General features: G+C 28.1%; 2 protein-coding genes across 2 annotated transcripts; both read right to left on the reverse strand.

Moving 5' to 3' along the window:
- Positions 1–441, reverse strand: LOC145845190 (lipopolysaccharide-induced tumor necrosis factor-alpha factor homolog). Its single transcript, XM_082952612.1, has one exon. It carries the CDS (start codon positions 439–441, stop codon positions 1–3), a length of 441 nt encoding a protein of 146 aa, XP_082808738.1.
- A 9,378-nt stretch (positions 442–9,819) lies between these two features.
- LOC145845191 (uncharacterized) lies at positions 9,820–10,293 on the reverse strand. Its single transcript, XM_082952613.1, has one exon. It carries the CDS (start codon positions 10,291–10,293, stop codon positions 9,820–9,822), a length of 474 nt encoding a protein of 157 aa, XP_082808739.1.
- Positions 10,294–13,010: the final 2,717 nt, after the last annotated feature.

A 13,010-nucleotide genomic window follows, 5' to 3' on the forward strand; every position in this document is an offset into this window, starting at 1 on the left:
TCAAAGCGAAGCTGCGCAGGTGCCAAGATGAGCTTTGCATTCCGGGCATTTGTGCACGGCGTCTTTTGAAAAGTCAGTTAAATATGGAATTATGCACAGGCAGCAGGAGCCTCCCCCTGCTAAGCAGATAATGCAGCAAAACAAATGGGTGTAGATGCTCTTTTCCATGGCAACTTCCGTGGATACAGTCTTGTTGCATCTCTGGCAGTGCACCAAGCAGGGGAATTTCGATTGTTGCGGCGTTACCGTGGCAACAAAAACTTGTTGTGGTTGCTGCGTAACGATGTGCGGTCCAGGTTGGTTCGAATGTGGGTTGTAGACCAATGGGTAACTGGTTGGGGGATGGTAGGTTGCGGGTTGGGTTGGCATGACGTTGCCCGGAAGGTTGGTTGCCATGGCTTCATTGTAATTTGGGGGCTTCCCTAAGTTTTCAGGTTCCATTATTTTTATTTTAATAAAAAAATATTTTAATTAATATTAATTAGTGAATACCTGTAAATTATTCTGATCATTCTAATCTTTATTTAATTTGTATTATTTTTATACTTAAATTCTGTAGTAAACTTTTTGAGTTTTACAAAAACTTGTCAAAAATAAAACATACAATTTATTATTTAAAAGAAAAATCAGATTAAGTACTTTTTAGCTTTATTTTTTATTACACAACTTCAACAAATTATACGTAAAAATATACAAACCCATCAGAAAAACCTGCTACAATTCTTATACATCTTAGATATAAAAGAAACCAATCCAAGCGTAAAGAACTTTGAATGAAAAGCTTTTTAAGAGAAGAAAGTTTATTGTTTTGATAGTCGATTACCTTTTTTCGCAGAACAACTATATACGGCCTACCAAGAGACATTCTTGAACCGCAATTTATATTTTAGATGAAAAAACAAAACTTGGGCTATAAAAGAATAAACTACTTGTTTGGAAATTTGCTTTTGATTTGACTTTAAGTACACGTTACTAATTATAAAACAAATTTTGTTACAGTTTAAGATACAAAACTATAGTATAGTGTATTTACCTCTTTATTTTTTTTTGTTCTCTTTACATAAATCAACTATGAGTTTTAAGAAACAAGTTAATAAAAGTTCAAAAAAAAAAATCTTCGAATATAAAACTGAAAAGTCTTCAAAAAGTGAAAAAAACTAGTCATTTGCAACCAAAAACGTCTACATCAAAGTACTTACTGTGAACAAAGATTTAGAACTTTTTTATCTGATTACATGGTCGTTGGCCTTGTCTTTTTATTAATTTAAAAGTTTTTAATAAAACTTGTTATGCTTGTTAAATCTAACTTGTTTAAACGTTTGATATTTTGTTCAAACAACTTAAACAAGCTCTACATTAGAAATAAAACTTAAAATGTCTATCAGAAAAACCAGTTATAATTCTTACACATTTTAGATATAAAAGAAATCAATCCAAGCGCAAAGCACTTTCAGTGAAAAACACAAAAGAAAGCAGGTATTGTTTTGATTATCGACTACCTTTTATTGCAAAACAAATATGGCTTAAAAAACTCTTTGAAAAAAGTTAATATAGTCCGAAAATAAAAAGAAAAGTCATTTTTTAGTAGCGGGAAGCCTTACTGTGTAATAATTTTGTATCAAGTGTACTAAACAAACTAATACAACTTTATTTACCAATAGTACAAAAATAATCTAGTTGATAAACTAGCATATTTTCCGAAAAAATATTTATTGTTATTGTTTTAGTTTATTTTTATTAACTAATTATAAATACGTAAGAATTTGATTATAAAATGTTAAAAATATTTTGTAGCGGGTATTGTTTTTAAACTTACAACTAAAAAATTAGCAAGCTCTGCTTGTTCTCAAAAAACAAGAAAAGAAAACTTATGTTTTTAAATAAGCTTTAACAACAAATTGAGTTTTTAAAATACCAAGCGAAATATAATGTTAAAAAATTTGTGTTGAGTAAACTTACATAAAAAATTAATTTAAGTTTCATATAATTCTGCTACTTACATTTAAAAATGTAACCTCTAATACAAAGCTTATCAATATTTAAGAAGAAAGTTATAAAAATTACGAACTTTAATGCAAAGGCTTAACAACTTGAAAAGCAAAAGTTCAAAAATAGACCATGTGTTTTAATTCTGTTGATTTCAAATTTAGAAAAGGTTATGATCTTTAAATATAACATTTGCTATTGTTTCAATGAATTTAAACTTTACCGCGTGTTATACCAACGGGTATTAAGCTTTCTATTGTGTTTAATAATTTTTGTAAAACGTAGTTGGTTATATTCAATTTTTTCAAAATGTTTTTAGAGGCTTTAAGCAACAATCAATTGATTAGTTGCAGAACTTAAACTAAACAAAGGAAAAAAGTTTGGTCTAAGGACCTGATGTATGAAGAGACCTTTTGGTAGCACTTGGATACAGTCTAATGTCTAGTCCATGACAAAGTAGTTTTGTGATAAAAAAAATATAAGTTTTTATTATTTTTAATTAAACCATTTAAAAAAGTTTCGTATAAAACTTGAAATCTTAAATGAAATTTCAATGCTTTTTTACCAAATATATTGATATAAATAAAACTCAAAATATCAATCCTACATACTTATAAAATATCAATTCATATACTTATATTGCAAGAGGAAAATTTAATGTAGTATTCATAAAAATATCAAATATATGTACAGTACACTACCGCTTAAGTACGCAAATTGAACCCGACCAAAAAGTGCGTACTTAGCACGGGTAGTGCGTACTTTTTGAAGACATAGTATAATTTGAAGTTTAGTTGTTTGTTTTCTTTCTTACAACTAGCAACCAAATAATTAAGCCAAATAAACAAGTCTTTTTATTTTGAATAACATTTAATACATAATACTTATCTGCAAAACTTTTTATTAGATTTTAAAATGATTTATTTTGTCTGTAAAAAGTTTCTACATAATTATACATACTATTAATATAGAAAGTCAATGTCAGTCAATGGTATAAAAAAGAATAATAAGCGATATTTTGTTTTGATAGAGGTAAAGTACCAAACTACATTGTGTTTACCAAACATTTTGAAAACATCAATGTGTGTACATTTAAATTAAGTTATGACTTAACTATGTTGTATTTGTAGGTTTTTTTAGCTTTGTCGTCTAGATTTATTTATTTAACCGCATTACAGCCCAAATATCATTATTCTTTTCACTTTTCTGCAACCACTACATAAGTATTTAGTTTTTTAACTTTTAATAACAGGACTGTCACAATTTCAGGCCACTTAGACTACTTAGGATTACTCACCCTAATTTAAAATTTGTGAAAGTCTTAGGCTAACTCAGCAGGTTGGCCATTCTACATTTCTTGATAAGTGCGTACTTAAGGCGTGATGCGTACCAAAAATAGTGCGTACTTAAGCGGTAGTCTACTGTACTAATATTGTAAGTAAAATGTTTTAGGTTTATTAGTTATTTTTATTTACTTGGTTATACAACTACAACTTTTGCTTAACTTTGGCATAAAATTCTACTAAACTTAAAAAGTATATCATTAAAGTTTAACTACATTGAAATATATTCATTCACTTGCTTATTAAAGTATACATTTTAACCAATAACTTAGGTAAACATTACATTTAGTTAAAACTTTATTTATATCAAGTTTTTTAACGTTTTAAGCAATCTGTTTTTTTTTAATTCAAAAGTTTAAAAATAAACAATAAATAAACATGAGTGAGACAGATATAAAAACTAACTTTTCATTTTATTTTATTCGTTACTTAAAACAACAGCAAAAAAAAACTTAACAAAAAAGGGGCAACTCTAGTTCACAAGTAAAGAATTAAACGTAAATAAAGTAAAGAAGAAGACGTTGATAAGTCTAACATGGATATAACAAATATTAATTTAAAAATTGTTCAAAGAAATTTAGATTTAAGATTATACACATGGTTGGGTCTACATACTTGTAAATTTGAATTAAATTTATCTCAAAATTATAGTTTAACAAAATTTGTTTTTACACAAATAAAAATGTAAGCACTTTCTGCACAATCAACAGTTTGAATATCAACGTAAAGCCGAGCAGGTGCCAAGGTGTACTTTGCACTGCGGGCATTTGTGCACGGCTTTCTTGGAAAAATCAGTACAATATGGGATGAGACAGAGGCAGCAGAAAAATCCCCCAAACAGGCAGAACAAGAAGGAAAACAAATGGGTCCAGGCGCTCGTTGACTTGGCAACCTTCGTGAGTACTGTGTTGTTACACCTATGACAGTTCACCAAACAGGGGAATTTTGTTTTTTCCGGCGTTGCCGAGGTAACCACGACTTGTGATGGTTGCTGGGTAATGACTTGTGGTGCGGGCAGGTTCGCCTGGGGACTGGGGTCGGATGGGTAATCTTGGGGTCTGGTTGGGGTGTGGTAAGCTGCGGGTGCTGTTGGTATGCGGGTCGGTCGTGAGCTCATTGTGGGTAATTCATGAACAGGGTGGTCCGGTAAGTTGGTTGCCATGGCTTCATTGTATTCCGGTAAGTTGGTTGCCATGGCTTCACTGTAGCTAGGTGGATTCTCAGAACATTCAGCATCCATTATTTATACTTTTGTGAAAATTAGTTTAGCGTAATATTAAACAATAAATACCTGTATCTTTTATACTTGTTGTTTTTTTAATCGATAGTTTTGTTAAAAAAAAAATATATTTTAATTTTTTAAATGTATTTTTTTCAAAGTCTTTAGTAAATTAAGCACAAAAATTTAACTTAAAATATTATCTTAACTTAAAAAGACTTAAAAAAACTTAACAAGTTTTACTTATTACAGAACTAAAAAAAAGTTAACCAGAAAAGCTTTTTAACAGTCTTGCACAGATTGAAAAGGAAATAACTTAATCGAAGCGACAAGTATTTTAAAATAAAAACTTAAAAAGAAAACAATTATTGTTTTGATAATCAAATACCTTTTATTGCAGAACAATTATTGCTTACGAAAATATTTAACAAACAATAACTTATTCTTACAAAAGTTGTATTATATTATTAGGAAGTCTTTGTGCGATAGTATCGTAACAAAAGTATTTGCTAAAAAAATAGTTACTTTAGTAACCGATTGTATTGAAATTGCAATCACATAAATAAACATGATTTTTCGAAAAGTGCCATATTTTTTTTTTTAGTTTGATCTGCTTAATCAAATACAAACAAACAAAAAAATTGAGTGTAAACTGCTGAAAGTATTGTGATTAGTAATGAAGTAATGAGTATTAGTTTTAAACTCTCAACCAATGGCAACACGTATTGTCAGGGGTAAAAAAAAACTACAAGTATTTAAAAAACCCCCTAGTAAGATGTTTTTTTTAAATTTATTTACCAAAATAAAAATACTACAATTACAACAAACCGTTTTTTAGAAAAAGTTTGTTAGGAAAATAATAATCTTAATACTTTTATGGGGTGGGTGTCACTTTTGCACGAGCGTCGCTTTTGCACGAGGGGACACTTTTGCACGGCGTCAATTTTGCACGCAGGGTCACTTTTGCACGAGGGGAAACTTTTGCACGGCGACTCTTTTGCACGACGGGTCACTATTGCACGAGGTGACACTTTTGCATGGCGTCACTTTTGCACGAGGAGACACTTTTGCTCGGCGACATTTTTTCACGGTGACAGTTTTTTACGGCAGCATTGTTGCACAACGTCACATTTTTACGATGAAATTTTGCACAGCGACATTTTGGCACGATGACTTTTTCGCACGGAAAATAAATTTTGCATGCAGGCTGACTAAAAGTTTTTTAGCTACTACCAAGTCTGTAACATAAAAAGAAACTGAAAACTAAAATTTTATAATATACCTTTACTAAAGGCAAAAAATTAAAGATCTAAAATCTTAAACAGTAAAAGTTAATGTTAGAAACAAACTAACGAAAAGATAAAATAAAATTATTTATAAAAGATTTATACCAGAGACAATAAAGTTAATTTATTTAGAAACTAGGATAAAGAATACTTTAAGTGTAAGTAAGTTGTTTTAGTTTGTTTTGAATTTTAATATGTTAATCAACAACTATGCCTTTTTATATATTTTACTATACGGTTACAAGTTTATTGTTCATATGATTAACCTAGGCATCAACACCTAGACCACTTAAACTGGAAGACACATAAAGAAAAAATAAAATAACACATATAGTTTATTTATTATAACTAAGATAAAAACATAATTTGATGTAAAATTTATAGGTTAACATAAAAAGAAAATTTTTAACCACAAACTTATATTTATTTACGCTTTGATGTAGAACGAACAACATCAAGTATTTAAATGCATTGACTAACAACAAAAACAAAAACCTAACGCTCCAAGGACATTTACGTTAGGCTCTCATTGGCTTATTTCATGATCATGGAATGCTGGTGTAAGCATCTCTTGATACTTTTGATGAACATAAGTTCAAACTTCGAAATGTTACTCTCACATTGGCTTATCATTATCATACAACATTATTGTAATGAAATAATCTAAGTTTAAATCATGAAAAATGCGCTATTTTATTGCTTTTTTTATTCTCACGATAAACTAAAAATAAAAATAAACATCAGGTAAAATCTTAAATACCTTTACACTTCATAAACTAACTAAATCTTTATTTTAACTTACAATTGTTTGAAATAAAAATAAATTTAAAATATAATTTTAACAGCTATATAAGGCTAATTATAAAATCGAGAGAAAATAAGTAAATACTCAAAATTCGTGTTTTAAAGCCTTACTAAATTAAGTTTATCTTTCTGTTTAAAAAGAAACAAAATTCAGATTATTTTCATTTAATGTATTCCAATTGTTTTAATTTAAAATTAAAAATGTGTATTCAACTAGTTTATTTAAATTAAGCTAATAGATATAAATTAATGAATTGTGGTACGTAATTAATTATTATATAGTTCTACGTAAAACTTCAAATAAAAACTGTAAATTAAAATTTCATTAAAAAACTACCACATTTTATTTATTTAAAACAACTTGCGTTAAAAAGCGAATATCACTTAAGTTAAAATTTCTTTTTTAATTTAAAAAAAGTCTCCGTGCAAAAGTGTCTCCTCGTGCAAAAGTGACCCTCCGTGCAAAAGAGTCGTCGTGCAAAGGTGACCCTCCGTGCAAAAGTGTCCCCTCGTGCAAAAGTGACACTCGTGCAAAATAGTCGCCGTGCAAAAGTGTCCCCTCGTGCTAAAGTGACGCTTGTGCAAAAGAGTCGCCGTGCAAAAGTGTCCCCTCGTGCAAAAGTGACCCTTCGTGCAAAAGTGACCCGTTCCCACTTTTAATTTTAGTTATAAGTAATTTTAGGAGGAGCATCTGCTCTAAGTTTAAACAAGTTCTAAGCTCTGTTATAAAAATTATAAGTTAAAAAGAAAAACTACTATACTTAATAATAAAGTTTTGAGAAAATAAATAAAAAGTTTAAAATACAGGTTAACAATGTTTGCAAACAAATTTGAAAACTTAGTGCTGCATCTTCGTTTAGTGTTTAAAACTTGTACTAAAATAGTTAAATAATTCTAAACGTCTACTACTTGTATTAAAATATATTCTGTAGTACAAAATGTAAAAAATATTTAGTTATAAAGTTATACAAATTACCAAATCGCAATGAAAAGGTTTAAATGACTTTTAGAGGAAAATGTCAAAAATAATCCAACTTTTTTAGTTTTGTATATATAAAAGGTTATGTGCTTTAAATTTAACTTGCTGCTTTGTTAAGATTAATTTAAACTTTACCAAATTTAAGAGATGTTAAAGTTTTAAATGCGTTGTTCAATCGATGTAAATTGTGGTTTGCGTTTTTTTATTTTCAACCATCATTTCATAGGCTGTAAGCAACGAATAGTTGATAAGTTGCAAATTAAAATTAAACAAAAAACAGAGACCCAAATGTTTGTACCTTATTTACAATACAAAGTGAATTAAACAATTATTTTTGGCTACAGTTTGTATAAAAATTATTTAAAACAACACTAAACACAAATATAAATTAAAAAATGAGCTTAAAGAACTCAAAGACAGTTAATTGGCAACATAATAGTTTTTAAGGTAGTTTATATACAAATTTTCTAATAACAATGAAAAAACAATTTAAAAACAATTATCTATTGTGTTGTTTAATCGTTGCAAATTTAGTTTGTAGCTTGCACTTTTTCAAATACCATTTAAGAGGCTTTAAGCAACAATCGTTTAAATATTTGCAAAACTTAATTAGACAAAGGGTAGAGACCGAAATATATTTTTTATATTCACTATACAAAGTGAACTAAACATTTATTTCCGGCTAGAAGTCATAAAATAATCGTTTTAAACATTTACAAACTTGATTTTAAGTTTAAAAACTTATTTGTAAAACTCAAAAGCAGTATACTGGCGACATAATAGTACAGAACGTAGTTTGAATACAATTTTACTGTTTACGGTAAAAAAAAACAATCTTACGTTTTTTAGAGGCTCCAACAAGAGGTTAAACAAGTCAGTAAAATGTATAACGTAACGCAAAAAAAAGAGTTTTTTGAAATTCACGTCTTAGAGTAGACGAAAAGTCTTGATATGTTAGCATTTAATGTTCTAAAGTAGGGGCGGAGACGCCTTTCTAGGGCCTTATCCGGCCTACCAACAGTAATCTCTGAACTGCAATGTATTTTGTAGCTGAAAAAACTTAACAAAAAAAAGTTTATTTTTCTTATACCATTTGTTTAGAAATGTGCTTCTCATTCAGTTTTACACGTTACTGCTTATAAAATTATTTTTTCAGTTTAAGATACAAAACTGTAGTATAGTGCCTATGCCTAACTATATTTATTTTATATCAATCAACAATGAGGTTTAAGAAATAGGTGGGTTCAAAATCAAAAACATTTTTTGATATAAAACTGAAGAACTTTAAAAAATCGAAAAAAGTAAGTCTTTTACAACAAAAAACATACACCATGAATGCAGTTTCATGTCTTGTCTATTATAAAGTATATATTAAATAAGTAAAATATATGTTTTTATTAATTCTAAACTAAACCGTTTAAAAAAGTATCGTTTAAACTTTGAAAATTCAATATCAGTTTTTATGAATTTTTGCAAAATCGATAAAAATACAAATAATAGTTTTATATACTTATATTGCATTTGCAAATTGCAACGTATTATTTAAAACAAACATCAAACATATGTATTATTACTGTAACTAAATATTTTATAATTTTTATATACCTGTTTTATATAAGTATAATTTTTGTTTAATTTTTGCACAAAATTCTTTTAAACTTAAAAAGTACTTTATTTAAGCTTAATTATTTTAGAAATATTTAATTATTTATTAGCTTATTAAAAGTGTAAATTTAAGCCCATAACTTTTGAAAAACTATACTTAGTTCGACCTTTTTTATATTAAAGTTTTTTAATATTTCAATTAAACGATTTTTTTAAGTTTAAACTCAAGTGTGTAGAAATAAACAAAGAATGAACCTGAGTATTTAAAAAATAACTTGAACTTTAGTCGTAACTAAAATCAAAGCTAATAAAATTTGAAAAAAAAGTTTCAACACCAGGTTACCAGTAAAGAAGTTAAAAAAAAGTAGGAAAGTTGAATATGAAAGATAAAAAGTACACTGCTTTAAGAATCACTTAAAAATTAAGCTAAGGATTAAAAAAAAAGGGTTGGCTTTTTTTAAGTAAATATATCGCGAAGTTAAAGTATGTAAAAAAAATTTCAAAGAAGTAGTTCAGAGGACAAATAAAAAGTAAGTAGTTTATGAAACGAGCAATCAACAGTTTGAATATCAAAGTAAAGCTGCGAAGGCTTGAATATCAACGTAAAAGGTGTACTTTGCACTGAGGGCGTTTGTGCACGGCTTTCTTGGAAAAATCAGTACAATACGGGATGAGGCAGAGGCAGCAGAAAAATCCCCCAAACAGGCAGAACAAGAAGGAAAACAAATGGGTCCAGGCGCTCGTTGACTTGGCAACCTTCGTGAGTACTGTGTTGTTGCACCTATGACATTTCACCAAACAGGGGAATTTTGTTTTTTCCGGCGTTGCCGAGGTAACCACGACCTGTGATGGTTGCTGGGTAATGACTTGTGGTGCGGGCAGGTTTGCCTGGGGACTGGGGTCGGATGGGTAATCTTGGGGTCTGGTTGGGGTGTGGTAAGCTGCGGGTGCTGTTGGTATGCGGGTCGGTCGTGAACTCATCGTAGGTAATCCAGGAAGAGGGTGGTCCGGTAAGTTGGTTGCCATGGCTTCACTGTAGCTAGGTGGCTTCTCTGAACATTCAGCATCCATTATTTATACTTTTCTGAAAATTAGTTTAGCGTAATAATAAACAATAAATACCTGTAAATCTTTTATTTATTTTTTTTTTCTTTAATCAATAGTTTTGTTAGAAAAGTATTAATTAAGTTTAAAACTTTAATAATGTGTTTTTTATAAAAACCTAATTTAATAAAGCACAAAAGTACACCAGAAAAACATGCTAAAACTCTTTCACATTTTGAAGATATAAGAACTAAGTAGAATCAAAAAGTAATTAAAAAAAAATACAAAAAAGAAAACAGTTATTGTTTTGATAATCAAATACCTTTTATTGCAGAACGATTATTGCTTACGAAAATATTCAACAAGCAATAAGTTTATCTTACAAAAGTTGTATTAAATTTGCTGATACTTTGTGTGATACTATTGTGACAAATGAATATGGTTTTAAAATAGTTACTTTAATAACCGATTATATTAAAAACTGCTATCACAAAAATAAACATGATTTTTCGAAAAGTACCATATTTTTTTTTTAGTTTGTTCTGGTTAATCAAATACAAATAAACAAATACTTGATAACAAACTAATGAAACTGTTTTGGGTGAATTAGTTTTTAACTTCCAACCGGTGGCGACGCGTGGTAGTATTGTTAAGGGTAAAAGAAAACACAAGTGTTTAAAAAAACCCTAGTAAAATATTTTTTTTTTAACTCGTTTATTAACATGAAAATACTACAATTATAACGAACCGTTTGTCAGAAAAAGTTTGTTTGGAGAATAATAATCTTAATATTTTTATGATAAGTAATTTTAGGAGGAGCATCTGCTCGAAGTTTAAACAAGTTCTAAGCTCTGTCGTATAAATTATAAATAAAAAAGAAAAACTACTATACTTAATAATAAAGTATTGAGAATATAAATAAAAAGTTTAAAATACAGAATGACAACGTTTGCAAACAAATTAAAAAATTTTGTGCTGTGTCTTCATTTAGTATTTAAAACTTATTCAAAAAAAGTTAAAAATTTTAAAAGTCTACTACTTGTATTTGAAACATATTCTATAACAAAAAGTTTAACAAATATTTAAATACAAAGTTATACAAATTACAAAATTGCAATGCTAAGGTTAAAATTACTTTTAGAGAAAAATGTAAAGAATTATACATTTTTTTAAATTTGGTTAATTTTGAATATATAAAAGATTATGAGCTTTAAACTTAACTTACTTCTTTATAACGATTGACTTAAACTTTACTAAAATTAAGAGATGTTAAAATTTTAAATATGTTGTTTAATCGTTGTAAATTTTAGTTTGCGTTTTTTAAAAATATAATTTCTTGTAAATTTTATATTATACAAAAAACAGAGACCAAATGTAAAAATTTTATTTGAAATACAAAGCGAATTAAACTTTTACTTTTTGCTAAAGTATATATACTAATCATTTAAAATAAAACTAGACACAAACAAAAAGTTAAAAAAGGAACCTGAAGAACTCAATGACCGTTTTTTTAGCAACAAAACAGTTTTAAAGATAGCTGATATACAACATTACATAATAACACAAACGTTTAAGTTCTGCTCTGTTTTATTACAAGGTTTCGGTGAGCGTGAGCCGACCTTGTCAAATAACAACAAAACAGTAAATAACATTTAGATAGTGGCAGTAAAGTTAATTTGAAACTCTTTACTGCCATTGTCTAAATGTTATTTACTGTTTTGTTGTTATTTGACAAGGTCGGCTCACGCTCACCGAAACCTTGTAATAAAACAGAGCAGTACTTAAACGTTTGTATTATTATATTTAGCTTTTTACAATGTGTAAATTGAGCATTCTTTTCGCAGTTAATATTAATAGCATGTACAAGTTTACAAAAAACAATAAAAGAAATAATTTAGAAACAACATTTTTTAATGAGCTTTGATTAACAGATTAGTTAAGTCAATAAAAACTGTATCTTATCATAAACAAGTTTCATCTCTCTTACGTCTTGGAACAGTCGTCTTGATATGTGTGAACTCAAGGTTCTAATGCGGGGGTGGGCAATGTACGACTCTAGTGGCCGTATCCGGCCGACCAACAGAAATTTTTGAACCGCAATTAAAATTTTAGGTGAAAAAAAAACTTGTGTTTATCAAAAAAAAAACAAATTTTTATATCATTTGTTTAGAAACTTGGTTTCCAGTACATGTTACTGTTTACTATTTTTTTGTCTAAGTTTAAGATTCAAAACTGTAGTATAAAGTATATGCCATATTTGTTTTCTTCTTCTATTCTATATCAAACAACTAATAATTTTAAGTAACAAGTTGGTAAAAAATAAAAAAAATATCTTCAGACGTAAAACTGAAAACTTTTCAGATTAACGAAAAAAAATAAGTCATTTACAACCAAAAAGGCCTACATAAAAGTATTTACTGTAAAAAATTAGAACCAAAGTTTTTTTTTTATTGCATGACTGTCTTTTTATCAAATTGTTTTAATAACTGACTACCTTTTTTTGGAGAACAATTATTGCTTTAAAAAATATTTAATAAACAATTATTTATTCTTAAAAAAGTTGTATTACATTATTTTGAATTCTTTGTGTGATAATTTTGTAAAAAAAAGCATATGCTTTACAAATAGTTATAGTAACCGAACATAACAAAAAATGCAAGTAGAAATATAAACATGTTTTATTAAAAGTTAGCTTTTTTGTTTAGTTTAATAAAATATAAACAAACAAATAGTTAAATATAAAC

The sequence above is a fragment of the Thalia democratica genome, chromosome 9 (genome assembly GCF_965202585.1).
Source record: "Thalia democratica chromosome 9, ktThaDemo2.hap1.1, whole genome shotgun sequence".
Classification (NCBI taxonomy): domain Eukaryota; kingdom Metazoa; phylum Chordata; class Thaliacea; order Salpida; family Salpidae; genus Thalia; species Thalia democratica.

What these genes read in the sequence shown, in the direction of transcription:
- LOC145845190 (XM_082952612.1), bottom strand. Translation starts at nt 441, where the DNA reads ATGGAACCTGAAAACTTAGGGAAGCCCCCAAATTACAATGAAGCCATG.
- LOC145845191 (XM_082952613.1), bottom strand. Translation starts at nt 10,293, where the DNA reads ATGGATGCTGAATGTTCAGAGAAGCCACCTAGCTACAGTGAAGCCATG.